The sequence below is a fragment of the Artemia sp. Qi Xiang Cuo genome, chromosome 11, assembly GCF_049724085.1.
Source record: "Artemia sp. Qi Xiang Cuo chromosome 11, ASM4972408v1, whole genome shotgun sequence".
In the NCBI taxonomy this organism is placed as follows: domain Eukaryota; kingdom Metazoa; phylum Arthropoda; class Branchiopoda; order Anostraca; family Artemiidae; genus Artemia; species Artemia sp. Qi Xiang Cuo.
This window is the reverse complement of record NC_142804.1, coordinates 34,544,187-34,557,354: the sequence shown is the minus strand read 5'-3', so window position 1 is coordinate 34,557,354 and position 13,168 is coordinate 34,544,187. Positions and strand designations below refer to the sequence as shown.

Genomic DNA, 13,168 nt, shown 5'->3' with positions numbered 1-13,168 from the left:
AAGTTATTACGATCAACTGATAAAAACAGGAAGAATTTTTGTCTGTAAAAGGATGAATTGCAGTGCATTGAGTTTTGAACCTCAATAAACGCAGAATAATTCCAATTGATTACAACACTGAGGGCTTTGAGATACAAACCTGATAACTGCATATCCTTATTGAACAGGAAAATATAAGGATTTAATTACAATAAGTGCTGTTGCACACACAGACAAAAAATATACGATTGAGATGTCTATGTCCCCTATCTTATGATGTTAAGAAATGGGTCGGTTAACTGGGTGCCTTTAGGCTATTTATGATGACTTTTATGTATGCCTGAAGCCAAAGAAACTGAGGATATACGAACACAAGCACCAAACTAAATGTTACCATAAATTTATTTCCGTTGGACGTCCGTATACATTTTGTCTGTGGTTATATGTACCATTCTTTTTCTGGCTATACAGTTTCTATCTCTATGGATTTTACCCTTCTTAACCATTTGAAACTAACAGCAATGGCAACAGCGACTGAGTGTATTTCCTTATGTGGATAGAATATATCGAAATTCTTTGGTCCATTTGTTGAGATCCAGAAATCATAATAAATAGATATACAATAATAAATAAATATAATAATAATTAGATGACAATAAAAGACACTTGAAAAGGTTAAATTTTTAGATATGGTAAGTTTCAGTCACCATTGAATTTTTTAAAGATTCTAGGCTTAAGACCAACAATTACCTAATTTGGTTTCAAGCTTTCTTAATAAACTTTTCTCTATAGGCTAGCACAGAAATTAGACTGTAAAAATAGAGTTGCTTAGTGAAATTTAATTTCGCATTCTGCGTTTTCCAAAATCATAGGCTAACTACCATCATTACACTTGCAATCTCACCACCTTCCCCCTGATGTGAGTATATTGGCTAAGCTAGCCCAAGCCATCCATAAGTTTTCTAATTTTGTTATTTTCAGTTTTATGGTTGGCCTAAACCTCTAATTTAGGGACTTCTTGTTATTGTTGAAATTTGTTGAGTTTGGTGAATATCACTTAGGAATGAATCCAGGGTAGAGAATATATTCTATCAAGCTATCATCTCTTCTGGTGTCTTATTGGTAAATTTCTACGAAATCATATTATTGAGTTAGGAATAAAGTGAATACACCATTCAATGCCTTTTTTTATGCTGATTACAAATATAATAAGCATTTATATCAGAAATGAATTTCAGCCCCCCCCCCTATATAGGCTATACCTAACCTAATCCTGAATTGGCATATATAGGGGGGGGCTGAAATTCATTTCCAATAGAAATGATTATTATATTTTTGATCAGCATAAAAAAAGGCATTGAATGGTGTATTCACTTTATTTGTAACTCAATAATATGATTTTGTAGAAATTTACTATCTTATTTTTAGAGCTTAAAAGATTGTAAACATGTTAGATATGTACCTATCTAAATTTTTGCTGAATATATTTTACTTAATTTCTAGTTTTCAGTCTCTTTTTCATTGGCTCTGGTTTTTAAAATACAATTTGCTACTTATGCATTACATGGGCCTTTCAAAAAAGTCAAGTTTGTTTCATGCTAATGAAACAAAATAAAATAGGATGAATATATAATAGTTTATAAACAAATTTAGGCTATGTATTGGCACACTTTGGGGGTGGGGGGGGGGTTAAAGCATAGCATGTTTTTTTTTTTTTTTTTTTTTGTAACCTAACCTAGGTACCTTTTTCTACCACAAAATCCCAAAAAACAACAGTTTAAATATTGTAAACACAATGAAAATGATGCTATGCATTGCATTACTCTATAGCAGTTAACCCATCTAGCAGGTTTTTTCATTGTATGGTGTGTAACTCCAAAATCAAGCAGAGTCAATGCCCTCTGGTTCTTGAATTAGGACCAACAATAGGAAATAATACTGGGAACATGTTGGCCTCCATCAACTAGTAGGTTAGAATAACATCACCTCTATTTCTCCTGTACACAAGTGTACACAAGTACATCAAGACTATAGACATTCCAACTTTGAGCTTGGGTCAAACTAGTTCTTTATACAGAAGAAGAATGACTTTGGGGAGTCAGCAGAAAGAATAAACTTGATGAGCCCCAGAGTTGAACTAGCAGACTTCTTAGTAGTTTTTTTGCTGTTTCATCTTGTCTTTTTCCTGCCTCTGATTGGCTAGAACCATGCAGTCTTATCTTGATTGTATTATTGCATTATATTTATCCATACAATGTTTTAATGGGCTGGGTTGCTAATACCTAGTAATGGGCTCTAAAGCTAGTTTTCTCTTTTTATTCTGTCACAGCCAATCAAACAGTCCAAAAAATAGTTTACAAACCAGATACAAATTTTTATGAATCATATTGTTTGCCAAACCGTCATGTATGTCAGAAACTAGAAATTGAATGCTTGTTGATTGATTTAGGTCATTAAATTTGTAGCTATGACAATAAATACAGGTAAGTATTTTAGTCATCCACCAATTTTGTCATTTTTTAGGTATTTGCTTTTTCAACAACGCTTGCACAGTTACTGATTTTTCATATTAACTTGATTCACTGATTAACTTGGCATTCATTAATCAGTCTTCACTTGAAATAACAGTTCCAAAAATCCAAACCAATTTCCTTGAAATTAAAAGGGAGAATTTTAATTTTGTGCAATAAAAAAAAACTGTTTATTGATGGCTATTGATAATGAGTACAGTATGTTAAGTTTCTTTGTTCCATTACTTTGTTTTTTCTTTTCTCAGATTTTTCAGAACTATGTAGTTTTATCTTTTTTCATATCATTGCATTTCTAAATATTTATCCAAGCATTGCTTTGATGGGTCAGGTGGCTAATGCCTAGTAATGGACTCTAAAGCTATTTTTCTCACTTTATTCTGTCACAGCTAATCCAAAAGTAAGAAAAATTGCAAGCAGAATTCAAATTTTGTAATTCATGTTGTTTGTTGAATTTTTATATAGCCTAAGTCAAAAACCAGGAATTGAATCATCCCAGATGCTTTTCAATTGACTTTAGTCATTGAAAATGTAGCCATGTCAATAAATATAGGTCAGAATTTTACCCATCTAACACTAATTGTTACTCTATCATAATTCAGCTTAGGAAAACTGAGCATAGTGGTTAAACAGGAAAAGGGTAGGCTAATAAAACCAATAAAAACAGCAAAGGAAAAAAGTATATTTTACATGAAAGGATTTGAAATTACTCAAAAACAGATTAAAATCAATATAAAAATACAATCTGAAATATTTCATAATTTTTATGAAAAGATATTGGGTCTTCTTTAACCTTTCCTTTTTTAAATTATCTCTTTTAAGTGCATCTCTTTTTGAAGCTGAATAGAACTCTTGTGAACTTTTTCTCTTTTTTTTCTTTTTTAGGCTCGGAATTCAGAGAAAGCAATGTAAGTGTACAATTTTCTTTCTGTTAAAGTATAAATTATACCTCTTATTTTGTATGCAAGAACTAAAATCAGACAATTTTGAAATTTCAAGGATCAGTGCAAGATTTTGCCAATAATCCTTTTGTGTAGTTCCCACTCAAATCTGGGAGCATACTGAAATTGAGTAGTCATGTGATGTACCAGTCTTAACTTTTATTTTAAATATACATTGGAATTTTATTATTAAATATCATATTGATTGTCTAAGTCAATATAACATATATTACAGATTCTTTTAACAGTGTAATAGAATCAAGAAACAATTTAGATTGTAGTTGCAAACATACAAATGTGTGCAATATGCTGGGACCCCACAAACAAGGATGATATATTAATAGAGAACATTGATACAAACTGATTTTATTTATTTATTTCCCTCAAAATCAAGGAGTATATAAAATATATAAATGAAACTGCAAGAAAAGAAATATTTCAACAAATAAAACTTAACATTGGTTTGAAATAGGCTTAATAACATAACTGAGTAAGATATGTAGAGAAAAAATACAAAATATGAAACATTACTTAAATTCTGGGAAAAAATGGAAAAGGTTGTACATAAAAAGAAAACTTTCAGACATATGATGCAAATTATCCTTCTTAATCCTAGCTAATTCCAACAGCTCTTAATTTAAATCTCAAAATTAATTGAAATGTTACTGAAACAAATCGGAAAACCGAGTAAAAATTTTCCATTTTTAAAATGGGAAGCACAAATTGAAGAAAAATTGCAGATTTTCAAATCTCAAAAAAGAAGGGCAGGATAGAGAACATATGTAAGGGCAACTGCATTAAAAAGAGAACCTAAAATATTGTGGAATTTTAAGATAGTGGAAGAATAGAAATGGGAGCCAGTTAGCTTGATTTGAATGGATTCCATCCTCATATTTAAACAATTGTGGTTATGATTTACAACTTGCACCCAATAAAGAATCAAACAAAATAGGAAATCACGCAAATTGAAAGAACTGTTTGAAATTTGGTCAACATCCAAAAGTTATTTAGGATTATCACAATAATTCAAAAGGTTGCCAAAATGACATTCTCTCTCAACAATTGAAGGTTTTTTTTTGTGTTTTTTTTTGAAAGATTTGTTAATTTTTTTGTTAAAAGTTTCCCAAGTTTTTTTTTTAATCGCATCAACCTCAGACAAGGCATCCATTAGCGAAATATTATTATGATGACAAAGCTCCAACTGGAAAATTGCTATCTTTTCCTTTGTGCACAGAAAAGCCAGGTGACCATCCCATGGCTTTCTGCAATTTTTCCAAAGACAAAAATACCAATTTAGATTCATGATTACCGTGTGCCTTTTTTCTTCCGTTGCCTCATTCCAACAACGTCAGTTGCTGCCGCAAGAGTGTTCTCTTTGAAGGACTTCCATGCAAATTCACTATCATCTCATTGGCCAAGGACCTCAAATCTGTTGGATATCTCCACATGGTACCGCTCAGCCAGAGCGGGGTCCTGTTGGATGCGACCGGCATAAATTTTCCGAGAAGACTGGCTGTTCTTCATAGCTTTGAGGCGGAGCTTAATTTTGGCTGCAACCAGCCGGTGGTCGGTGTTCCCGAGCTCGGCGCCATGGTAGGTGCGGCAATTCTGGACAGACGACAGCCATCGTCGACGTACGATGATGTAGTCGAGCATCTACTTTGTTGATCCATCATTGCTATACCAGGAGTACTTGGCTATATTTGGTCTCTGGAACCATGTGTTCGCAATCGTTAGATTGTGGGCCAGACAACAATTCAGCAGCCTCTCTCCATTATCGTTTAGGCTATCCACTGTAATAGGTCCAACAGCGAGATCCCACAGGCCTGATTCGTTTGAAATACTTGCATTCAAGTCTCCTAGGAGGAGGAGGTAGTCATGGGGAGGTACAGAAGATAGTTCAGAACTAAGCAGGTTATAGAAATCGTCCTTGTCTTCTTCATCAGCGTCGTTTGTGGGGGCATAGCACGTAATGACAGTTATTTTGCCGTGCTTCCCATCCAGTATTGCGGACAGGAGTCTAGGCGATACTGGTTTGAATGCCAGGAGGGCCCTACGTGCAGCACTGTTCAGTACTAGGCTAACGCCTCCTCTTCTTTGGCTACCGCCAGACCATAGCAATGTGCGTCCTTCACCTATGTCCTCTTCACCATGTCCAGGGAGGTGTGTTTTGGTGACTCCAGCTATTGTGACTTTATATTTTTTTAGTTCTTTCGCTAAAAGAAGCTTCGAACCGGGTTGGTTCAGCGTCAGGACGTTCCAGGTGGCCACATTGGTGCCACCTTGGTCAACAATGTTCAGAGGGGATTTTCCTTGGGCGGTCCGAGGTCGATACGGGGTTTGAGATGATATATCCGAGGCTGAATTTCTGGTTCCATTCGTAGCAATAGAAGTTTCGGAGGAGGGCTGCCAACCCAACCGTCCCTAGATGCATTTGGTTCTCTGGTGGCTAGCCAGGTATCCAGAGGCACGTGGAGGTCGTTCTTCATGCGCCAATTTGCATGGGAACTAACTCCGGACGAGCATCATTACCTCCTGTACCTGTGCAAGAAATGGATTTAACAACCAAAAATTTTTTCTATATTTAGTTTAGACTGCTTTACTCGAGAAGTTTCTCTGGCACCATATTTTAAGCAATGTAGCAATTGAATATTTATAGGCTATACACAATTAAGCTCAAGCTCTATATTATCATTATCAAAATTCAGGTTAACAGGCACAACTGCTTTTCAAACCAAATATTCAACTTTGTCCTGGTTAGCTGGAATCAATGTTTTATCCCATTGATGAATAAGAACAGAATTAGATGCAGAAACCAAATTACAGGTTACAGTAGACATTGCTAGAAACTGAACTGGCAAATCACTTATTGGGAAATCTGGGATAACTTTTACCATTAAAGATAGGAAAAAAATACAAAGAGTTTGATCAATATGACTCGTAATCCCACTCCAATAAGAACAAGTAAAATCAAGTGATGTCCAGGAAATATTAAAATTTAGTAAAGGCGAAAATAAATTGCACTACACTCCTTTGCATTATCAAGATCACAGTTAAAAACACAAAGAATGCAAATGCATAAACTCGAATCTATTGGAGCAACAAAATCACTGAGTCTATGGCAGGCTAATGTAAACACTTCAAAAGACAAATAATTGTGATAATCTGTAGGCAAACAACAATTGATAAAACACAATCAAAAAGTTTGCAAGTTAGTAAAGATTGGTCAGCGCAAGATAAAATAGCACTAAACTCTTGAGGAACAAATGTAGCAACACCATCCTCTGGGTGGCCTCCAGCAGGCCTTGCAGGAACGGTAAATATATTGTGTAAACTTGTAAGGGAACTTAACATATTCAATGAATGGGCAAACAAAGGATGCTCTTGCAAACATAGTATTGAACTATATTTAGAAACAAATTGATTTAGCACTGCATATTTGCCAATAACTCCCTTTGAATTAAAGGATGCAACTGTTCAAACTGTATTCATTTAAGAAATTTCTTCAAGGCAGGGCAACTGAATTTGTAAGATGGCTGCTTATTTGATTTACAGTTTGGGCTACAAATTGCGTTATTGCAAGGAATATCCTTCGTTGATCTATGATTTCCACTGCAACGAGTGCACTTTAGAATAGCAGAATTGCAGTTCTTTCCAATGTCAGAGAAACTTTGACATGCAAAATATCTTTTAGGAAGCACTTAGTCTTTGTCAATTCTGAAGAACTCATAACCAAACTTGATCCCATGGACTATATAATACTTCAAAAATGCTTCAGACTCTAAACACACATTTACTGTTCTTAACTTTCCAAATAGCCTGACCTCCATGATCCCAGGCAAAGTTGCTGCTAGAGTTTCGATGTCAAACTCTATATCCACAGTGTTGATTATTCTGTTAAACTTGGGCTTTCTTAAACAAATGTCACAGCCAGGCAAAGATCCCTTTAGATCAGAGGAAAACTTTCTCTCTGGTTCAGCCACTAAAGTAATAAAGATCAAGTCACTGGTCTTTTTTTTTGTCCGATGCAGGTCAGGTTGGACATATTTCCTTAATTTTTTCCTGAAAACAGATCACATACCGAGGATAAATATTAAGAAAGCCTTGAGGGCTTTATATATATATATATATATATATATATATATATATATATATATATATATATATATATATATATATATGTATATGTGAGACAGCCTAAAGCTGATTTCTCCAATGGCAGGAATTTCAGGCAGGAGAACTGCGTTTTCCCCTGAATAAACAAGTTAATCATCTAGTATTTTCATTCAGCACCCTATAAAACTAATGCGCAAAAAGTTAGTTTGCAAATACATGAGAAATATCATTTAAGTACTTTTTTACTTGCAGGTTCATAAGCTTGAAAATCTTAAAATGGGTGAATCATATGGGAAATACAGGGGTTTATAGGGGAATCCCCTCTTCCCCTTGTAAATATCTAAATGTATCTGTTAGTCAGAGATGTGCTCTGTGTCCATTTATGCAACAATTTAATATCATTTTTATTGAATTGTGGGAATATCTGATGTTGTTACCTAGGAGAATTTGGGAGCTCAAATGTTTTTGGGGAACAAAAAAAATTCTTGTCTGAATTTTAAATTTTATTTACTCTTGAACTACAAGATATTTCATCATAAATAAGTATGGAAGTATTTGTAGCCAATTTTTGACAGAGATGAAAGTATTTTCATGAAGGGGGAAGATAACGAAATGCTTTAAAAATTACTATTAATCCCAAATAGTCAAAGGATACCTGTTCTTAGATACTTTTAGGAGAAGTCTAACCATTATATACCTCCTATGCACATGCATCATAAAGAATTGGTTCTGTTATAATTTTTTTAATGTGTTTTTTCTTTCTTTTACTTCAAAAAATGCTGAAGGACTCATGTTTATTTTAATTGTTGACAGGACAGCGTTGGCAAGATGGCGTGCAGCAGAAATGGGGACCTTAAAAGCCAAAGATAGGCGACCTTACCTTGCAACAGAGTGTGAGGATTTACAAGAAGCAGAAAAATGGAGGATGCAAATTATAAGAGAAATCTCTAAGAAAGTATCACAAATTCAAAATGGTAATTAACGCGTCATATTTTTTCTGAAACCATCTGCCTTAAATACAGACCTAGCCATATGGATAAAAACAAAACAAACTAGTTTAGAATTAAGCATACTGCAAACCACCATATTTTGATGGTTCAAAAATACAGTCGTAAATATGTCTGAATACAGATGGAAGGGGTCTAAAGGACTCTTCTTCTGTGAAAATGATGCTATAGAACTGCATATTGTCCCCTCGGATTCTGGATGAAAAATCAGCTGGTACATGTCTGACTACTTAGATTTTTCGGCCCTTTTCCCTCTGGGTTATGGAGAACCAACCTTAAAGAGCAATTAACGGAATCTATGAAGTATAAGGATGAAAGTCATGAGTACAGTCAAATTGCATTTATGTCTAAAGTTTTTGTCATTGCTATGGAGCAGCATTTATGTACTTATCTCCAAATACTAGGCATGAAGGGATTTTAGTTACTTAGATTAAATCGGTAATTTGGCAAGCTGTACTTTTTCCTGTGTAGATTCAAAATTCTTTCTGTTTTTTAATATAAGAAGAGAGACTTCTAAACGTTGTTTGAGTGAAAGAGCATTGTTGTTGTATTTATGTTGTTTTGTCTCAAACCGAACTTTCTGACGCAGCTCCGTTTTGTTCAGGCATGTGGGACTTTTTGTCACTCAAAGACTAATTTTGGGGGTGGGGTCTGGATAAGGCTTTAAAAATTCAGAAACTTGTCCTATAGGGGAACATTTTGTTTCAAAGGGAAAAAATAGGGACACTATTTCTTCTTATAACCTCCCCCCCTCTGTTCCCTATTTGGAAAATCATCTCCTTCAAATAAAAGTCATGCTCCCTTCTAAATAAAAATAATACCACCCTTTCCTCCAAGGAAACATAGAAATAGTGTCCCTATTGTCACCAAGGGTCATAGTAAGATGCTCCTAAGTGCAAAGCAAGGTTAATGACAAGTCGTGAGCTTCAAAACACATTTATTTGCCATTTTCAAAGGCTAAGTACACTTTAATGGTTTCCAGTGGTGTCTGGTATTGGCCATTTGTTGGTGTTCTCATGAAGTCTGCGGCTATATGTTTGAAATCGGGTCACATTTGGCCGGTTGCCATACGTCCTTTAGCTAAATCACTTAATGGTTATAAGTAAATCTGTCGCTTTTTGTAGAGAATTTTTTCAATTGGTTGAATGATTTCTTTGTACCTATTCCTGATTAGTTCAATGTAAAAAAAGGAGGAGCAAAATAATATAAAAAGTTTGTTTATTTTATTTCTTTTAATTGCTGCTTTAAATTACTAGGCATAAAAGTAGTTCAGATCTTGAAGAATATTTTTCCATTCTTAGATTTAGGTGGCCTTACAGTTTTGTTTCTTCAAAAAGTATTAGAAATATTTCTAATAATGAGGAGTGAAAATGAGGATGTAACTTGATTACTGTTTTCTGGGCAGATGAATTTTAACCAATACCCATAGTTTCAAGTGGTTGTTTGGAATATGGTTGTTAAGAAAATTGGTAATTACCCTAGTGACCCTTGTGACTGTACAAATGTCAATAGAAAATAAATTGAAGTCCCAAAGGAAAATAAGTAAAATGCAGTTTCAGTAGCAACAAAATAGTGAGATGATTTAAGGTCTCTTTTCGTCAAAAAGGGCCTACCGCAATCGATCCTCACGGTGATGTTATTAGAACTTGATTCTTTGCTTCTATCGGTGGCTTCATATGGCTCAGCTTTCACGCAAAAAATGACATTTTGTATCAGGTTTGATCCGTCTTTGCCGCATATTAGCGCGTCACAATTGTTTGCCGACTGTGATTGAATTGCATTGCTTGGCCAGGGACTCTCTACAATATGGGGAGGGGTTTTTGAAGAAACTGTGTGGATGCTTCCAGATGGCTTAAATAGTATGCCGCCACATTTTATTTGTAGAATAGCGAGGTATCTGGAAATTAGGCTTATTAAAAGAAAATCCTAATGTTAAGTAAATGTAGTGTTTCATTTAAGTGTTTTCTGATGATCGCTGATGTACGTTTATAATATTTGTACTTTTTTTGTGTACATGACTGTATTTTCTGTATTAAGTATTAAGTTCTAGTATTAGGCAATTGTGGTGTTTCAATTAAGAGTTTTCTGGTAATTGCTGATGTATGCTTATAATATTTGGGTTTTTTTGTGTACATGACCGTATTTCCTGTATTAAGTATTAATTTCTAGTATTAGGCAAATGTAGTGTTTCAATTAAGGGTTTTCTGATGATTGCTGATGTATGCTTATAATATTCGGGCTTTTTGGTGTACATGAGTCCTAGTATTAGGTAAATATGGTGTTTCATTGAAATGTTGTCTGATGATCACTGATGTATGTTTATAATATTTGGGCTTGTTTGTGTATGTGGTTGTATTTTCAGCTTTAAAATACACCTTATCTATCTATCTTGAATATATCTAATCAAGCTTTTGAATTCATTATTGGCTCAGGAGAATAATAATGCCTGATAAATTAATTTTGAATGTTCAAAGCCATGATGTTGCCTTTGCAAAAACTAATGAAAACTACTTCAATAGGCAATATTGCTAAATTCTTTGTTTCAGTTATTTTAAATCAATTCTGTGTCTCAATTTTTGTAGCTTATGTCTTAGTTTGCCACTGAGTTTTTTGATTTCAGTGTTTCTAAATTTCTTTGCACACATTATATTTGAGCAGTTTGGCACACAAAAAAAAACCTAAGTAAATTCAGGGAATGACTCAAAATAAAATGGCTGTAAAACTAGTCTATCTATTTAATGCAAGAAAAAAATTGTTCGTTAATGATGACTTGATCGTAACTCAGATTTACTTTTAGTTCTAGTTCTGTTCAACCTAACCCTTCGAATCAGTTTTTAAAATTTTCTTTTGTTTCGTCTTTTCAGCCGGCTTAGGCGAATTCAGGATCAGAGATTTAAACGATGAAATTAATAAATTGCTTCGTGAAAAAGGGCATTGGGAAGTTAGGATATCAGAGCTTGGTGGTCCAAACTATCAGAAACTTGGTCCAAAGATGCTTGATGAAGAGGGAAAAGAAGTGCCGGGAAATAGAGGATACAAGTACTTTGGAGCTGCAAAAGATCTTCCTGGTAAATTCTATTCTTAAACAGAAGATTTCCTTTGGTAAATTTCTACATTAATGGCTAAGATGAATATGTGAAAAATCTTCCAAGAAGGTTTAGCCTAAGCACTAGTATACCAATGAATAAGATACATAAAATTAAATTTTTAAATTCACAGCTTCAATGAATAGAGTCTATAAAGAAAATATCCACTCAGTTGAGTCAATAAAGAAAAGCTTCTCCAAGACTTAAATAAATAATAATCCGAAAAAGTTTGAATGATATTACTCCAGTTGAACTGATTCTAGCTATTTTTTGACGAATGAAAATTCCCCAGTAAAATAAACAAAATATATTTACAGTGAAAAAGAACTTCGCTTGTATGCCAAGGCCTGGAATGTACGTAATATAACAACCTAGCTTTTAGCTCTACGGATATTTTGCAAAAATAAAATTAATAGGTCCATATTACAGAAAGCATCAAATAATTTCTTAGAAGCCAATTGGAGGAATTCAATTTAAATTGTATGTAACATTCTCCTTGCTTAAACTCACAAGTTAAAATAAAAATTCTGGAATTTTTACATTAGGTGATCAGTATGGTAAAATTGAAACAGGCAATTTATGCTCTTTGTCAACTTTTTTTTTATTGTCTTATGAACATAATCGATAATGCCTATGAATGGCTTAGTTTTGTTTGAGGAAGGAAAAAGATATCTGAAAACAATCTTGTGTATTAACATATTTTTATTTCGAGGGGTCTTTCTATAGATCGTTGATCGTACAAAGCTGTTGGAGGACACGTTTGATTTCGAATTAAAAGGTCTTATATATTTTTCTTTCAAGGACCCAAACTGACTGGGGGGGGGGGGCATCCAACCCTCCTTCCAACACCTTTTGTGCTCCTGCGGTCCCAGAAGTCATCGAAACAAAGTGGTCACATAGAAATTTTAATCAGAACTTTCGAAAGTTCCAAATGATATACCCTAGAGGGCAACTTTATCCACAGAGCCCCTTAGAAAGGGTACCAAGTTATAATGAGCGTCAATTAAGCCTCACTTAAGAGAGAGGTATCTTGTATGAATTTTGTTGAAGGTGGAAGTTGAAATTCAAATCGTGTAAAGATTTTGGTCTATTAATTGTAATTTCCTGGGGCTCAACTTCACCCACTCCATGGACACCCATAGGCTGAATTTTAGGGGGGAGGGGGCTTACCTGGTCTAATCGGCAATTTCAATGCTGTACGATTGAAATCTAAAGACAAAATATCATAGGCAGTGCGATAGCGCTGCCTAAGCAAAGAGCAGTCTGGGCACTAAATATTGTTTATTCTTATTTTTTAGGCCATGGCACTTCTTATAGAAAGTAAATGTCATAGACACTTCAAAAAGAGCTCATGGAGGGCAACCAGCCCCCCCCCTCCCATATCCATCACTTCCCCGAACACTTCCAATCAAAATTTCGAGATAGTTATTTTGTTTGGCGTGGTTTGAAAGTCCAGATATTATGTCTTTGAGGATGAGACTCTCCACCACAGTCCTCAGGGCAAGGGTTGT

At 34.5% G+C, this 13,168-nt stretch overlaps 1 protein-coding gene across 1 annotated transcript in view; it reads left to right on the top strand.

The window, feature by feature from the left end:
- Positions 1-546: 546 nt before the first annotated feature.
- Positions 547-13,168, top strand: part of LOC148946912 (pre-mRNA-splicing factor ISY1 homolog) — a 42,561-nt gene continuing 29,939 nt past the window's right edge. Inside the window, exons 1-4 of the mRNA XM_089097193.1 lie at positions 547-671; positions 3,393-3,415; positions 8,378-8,538; positions 11,436-11,639. Of these exons, the coding sequence (XP_088953319.1) occupies positions 669-671; positions 3,393-3,415; positions 8,378-8,538; positions 11,436-11,639 (391 nt within the window). The 5' untranslated portion in view covers positions 547-668. The remainder of the gene's footprint in view (positions 672-3,392; positions 3,416-8,377; positions 8,539-11,435; positions 11,640-13,168) is intronic.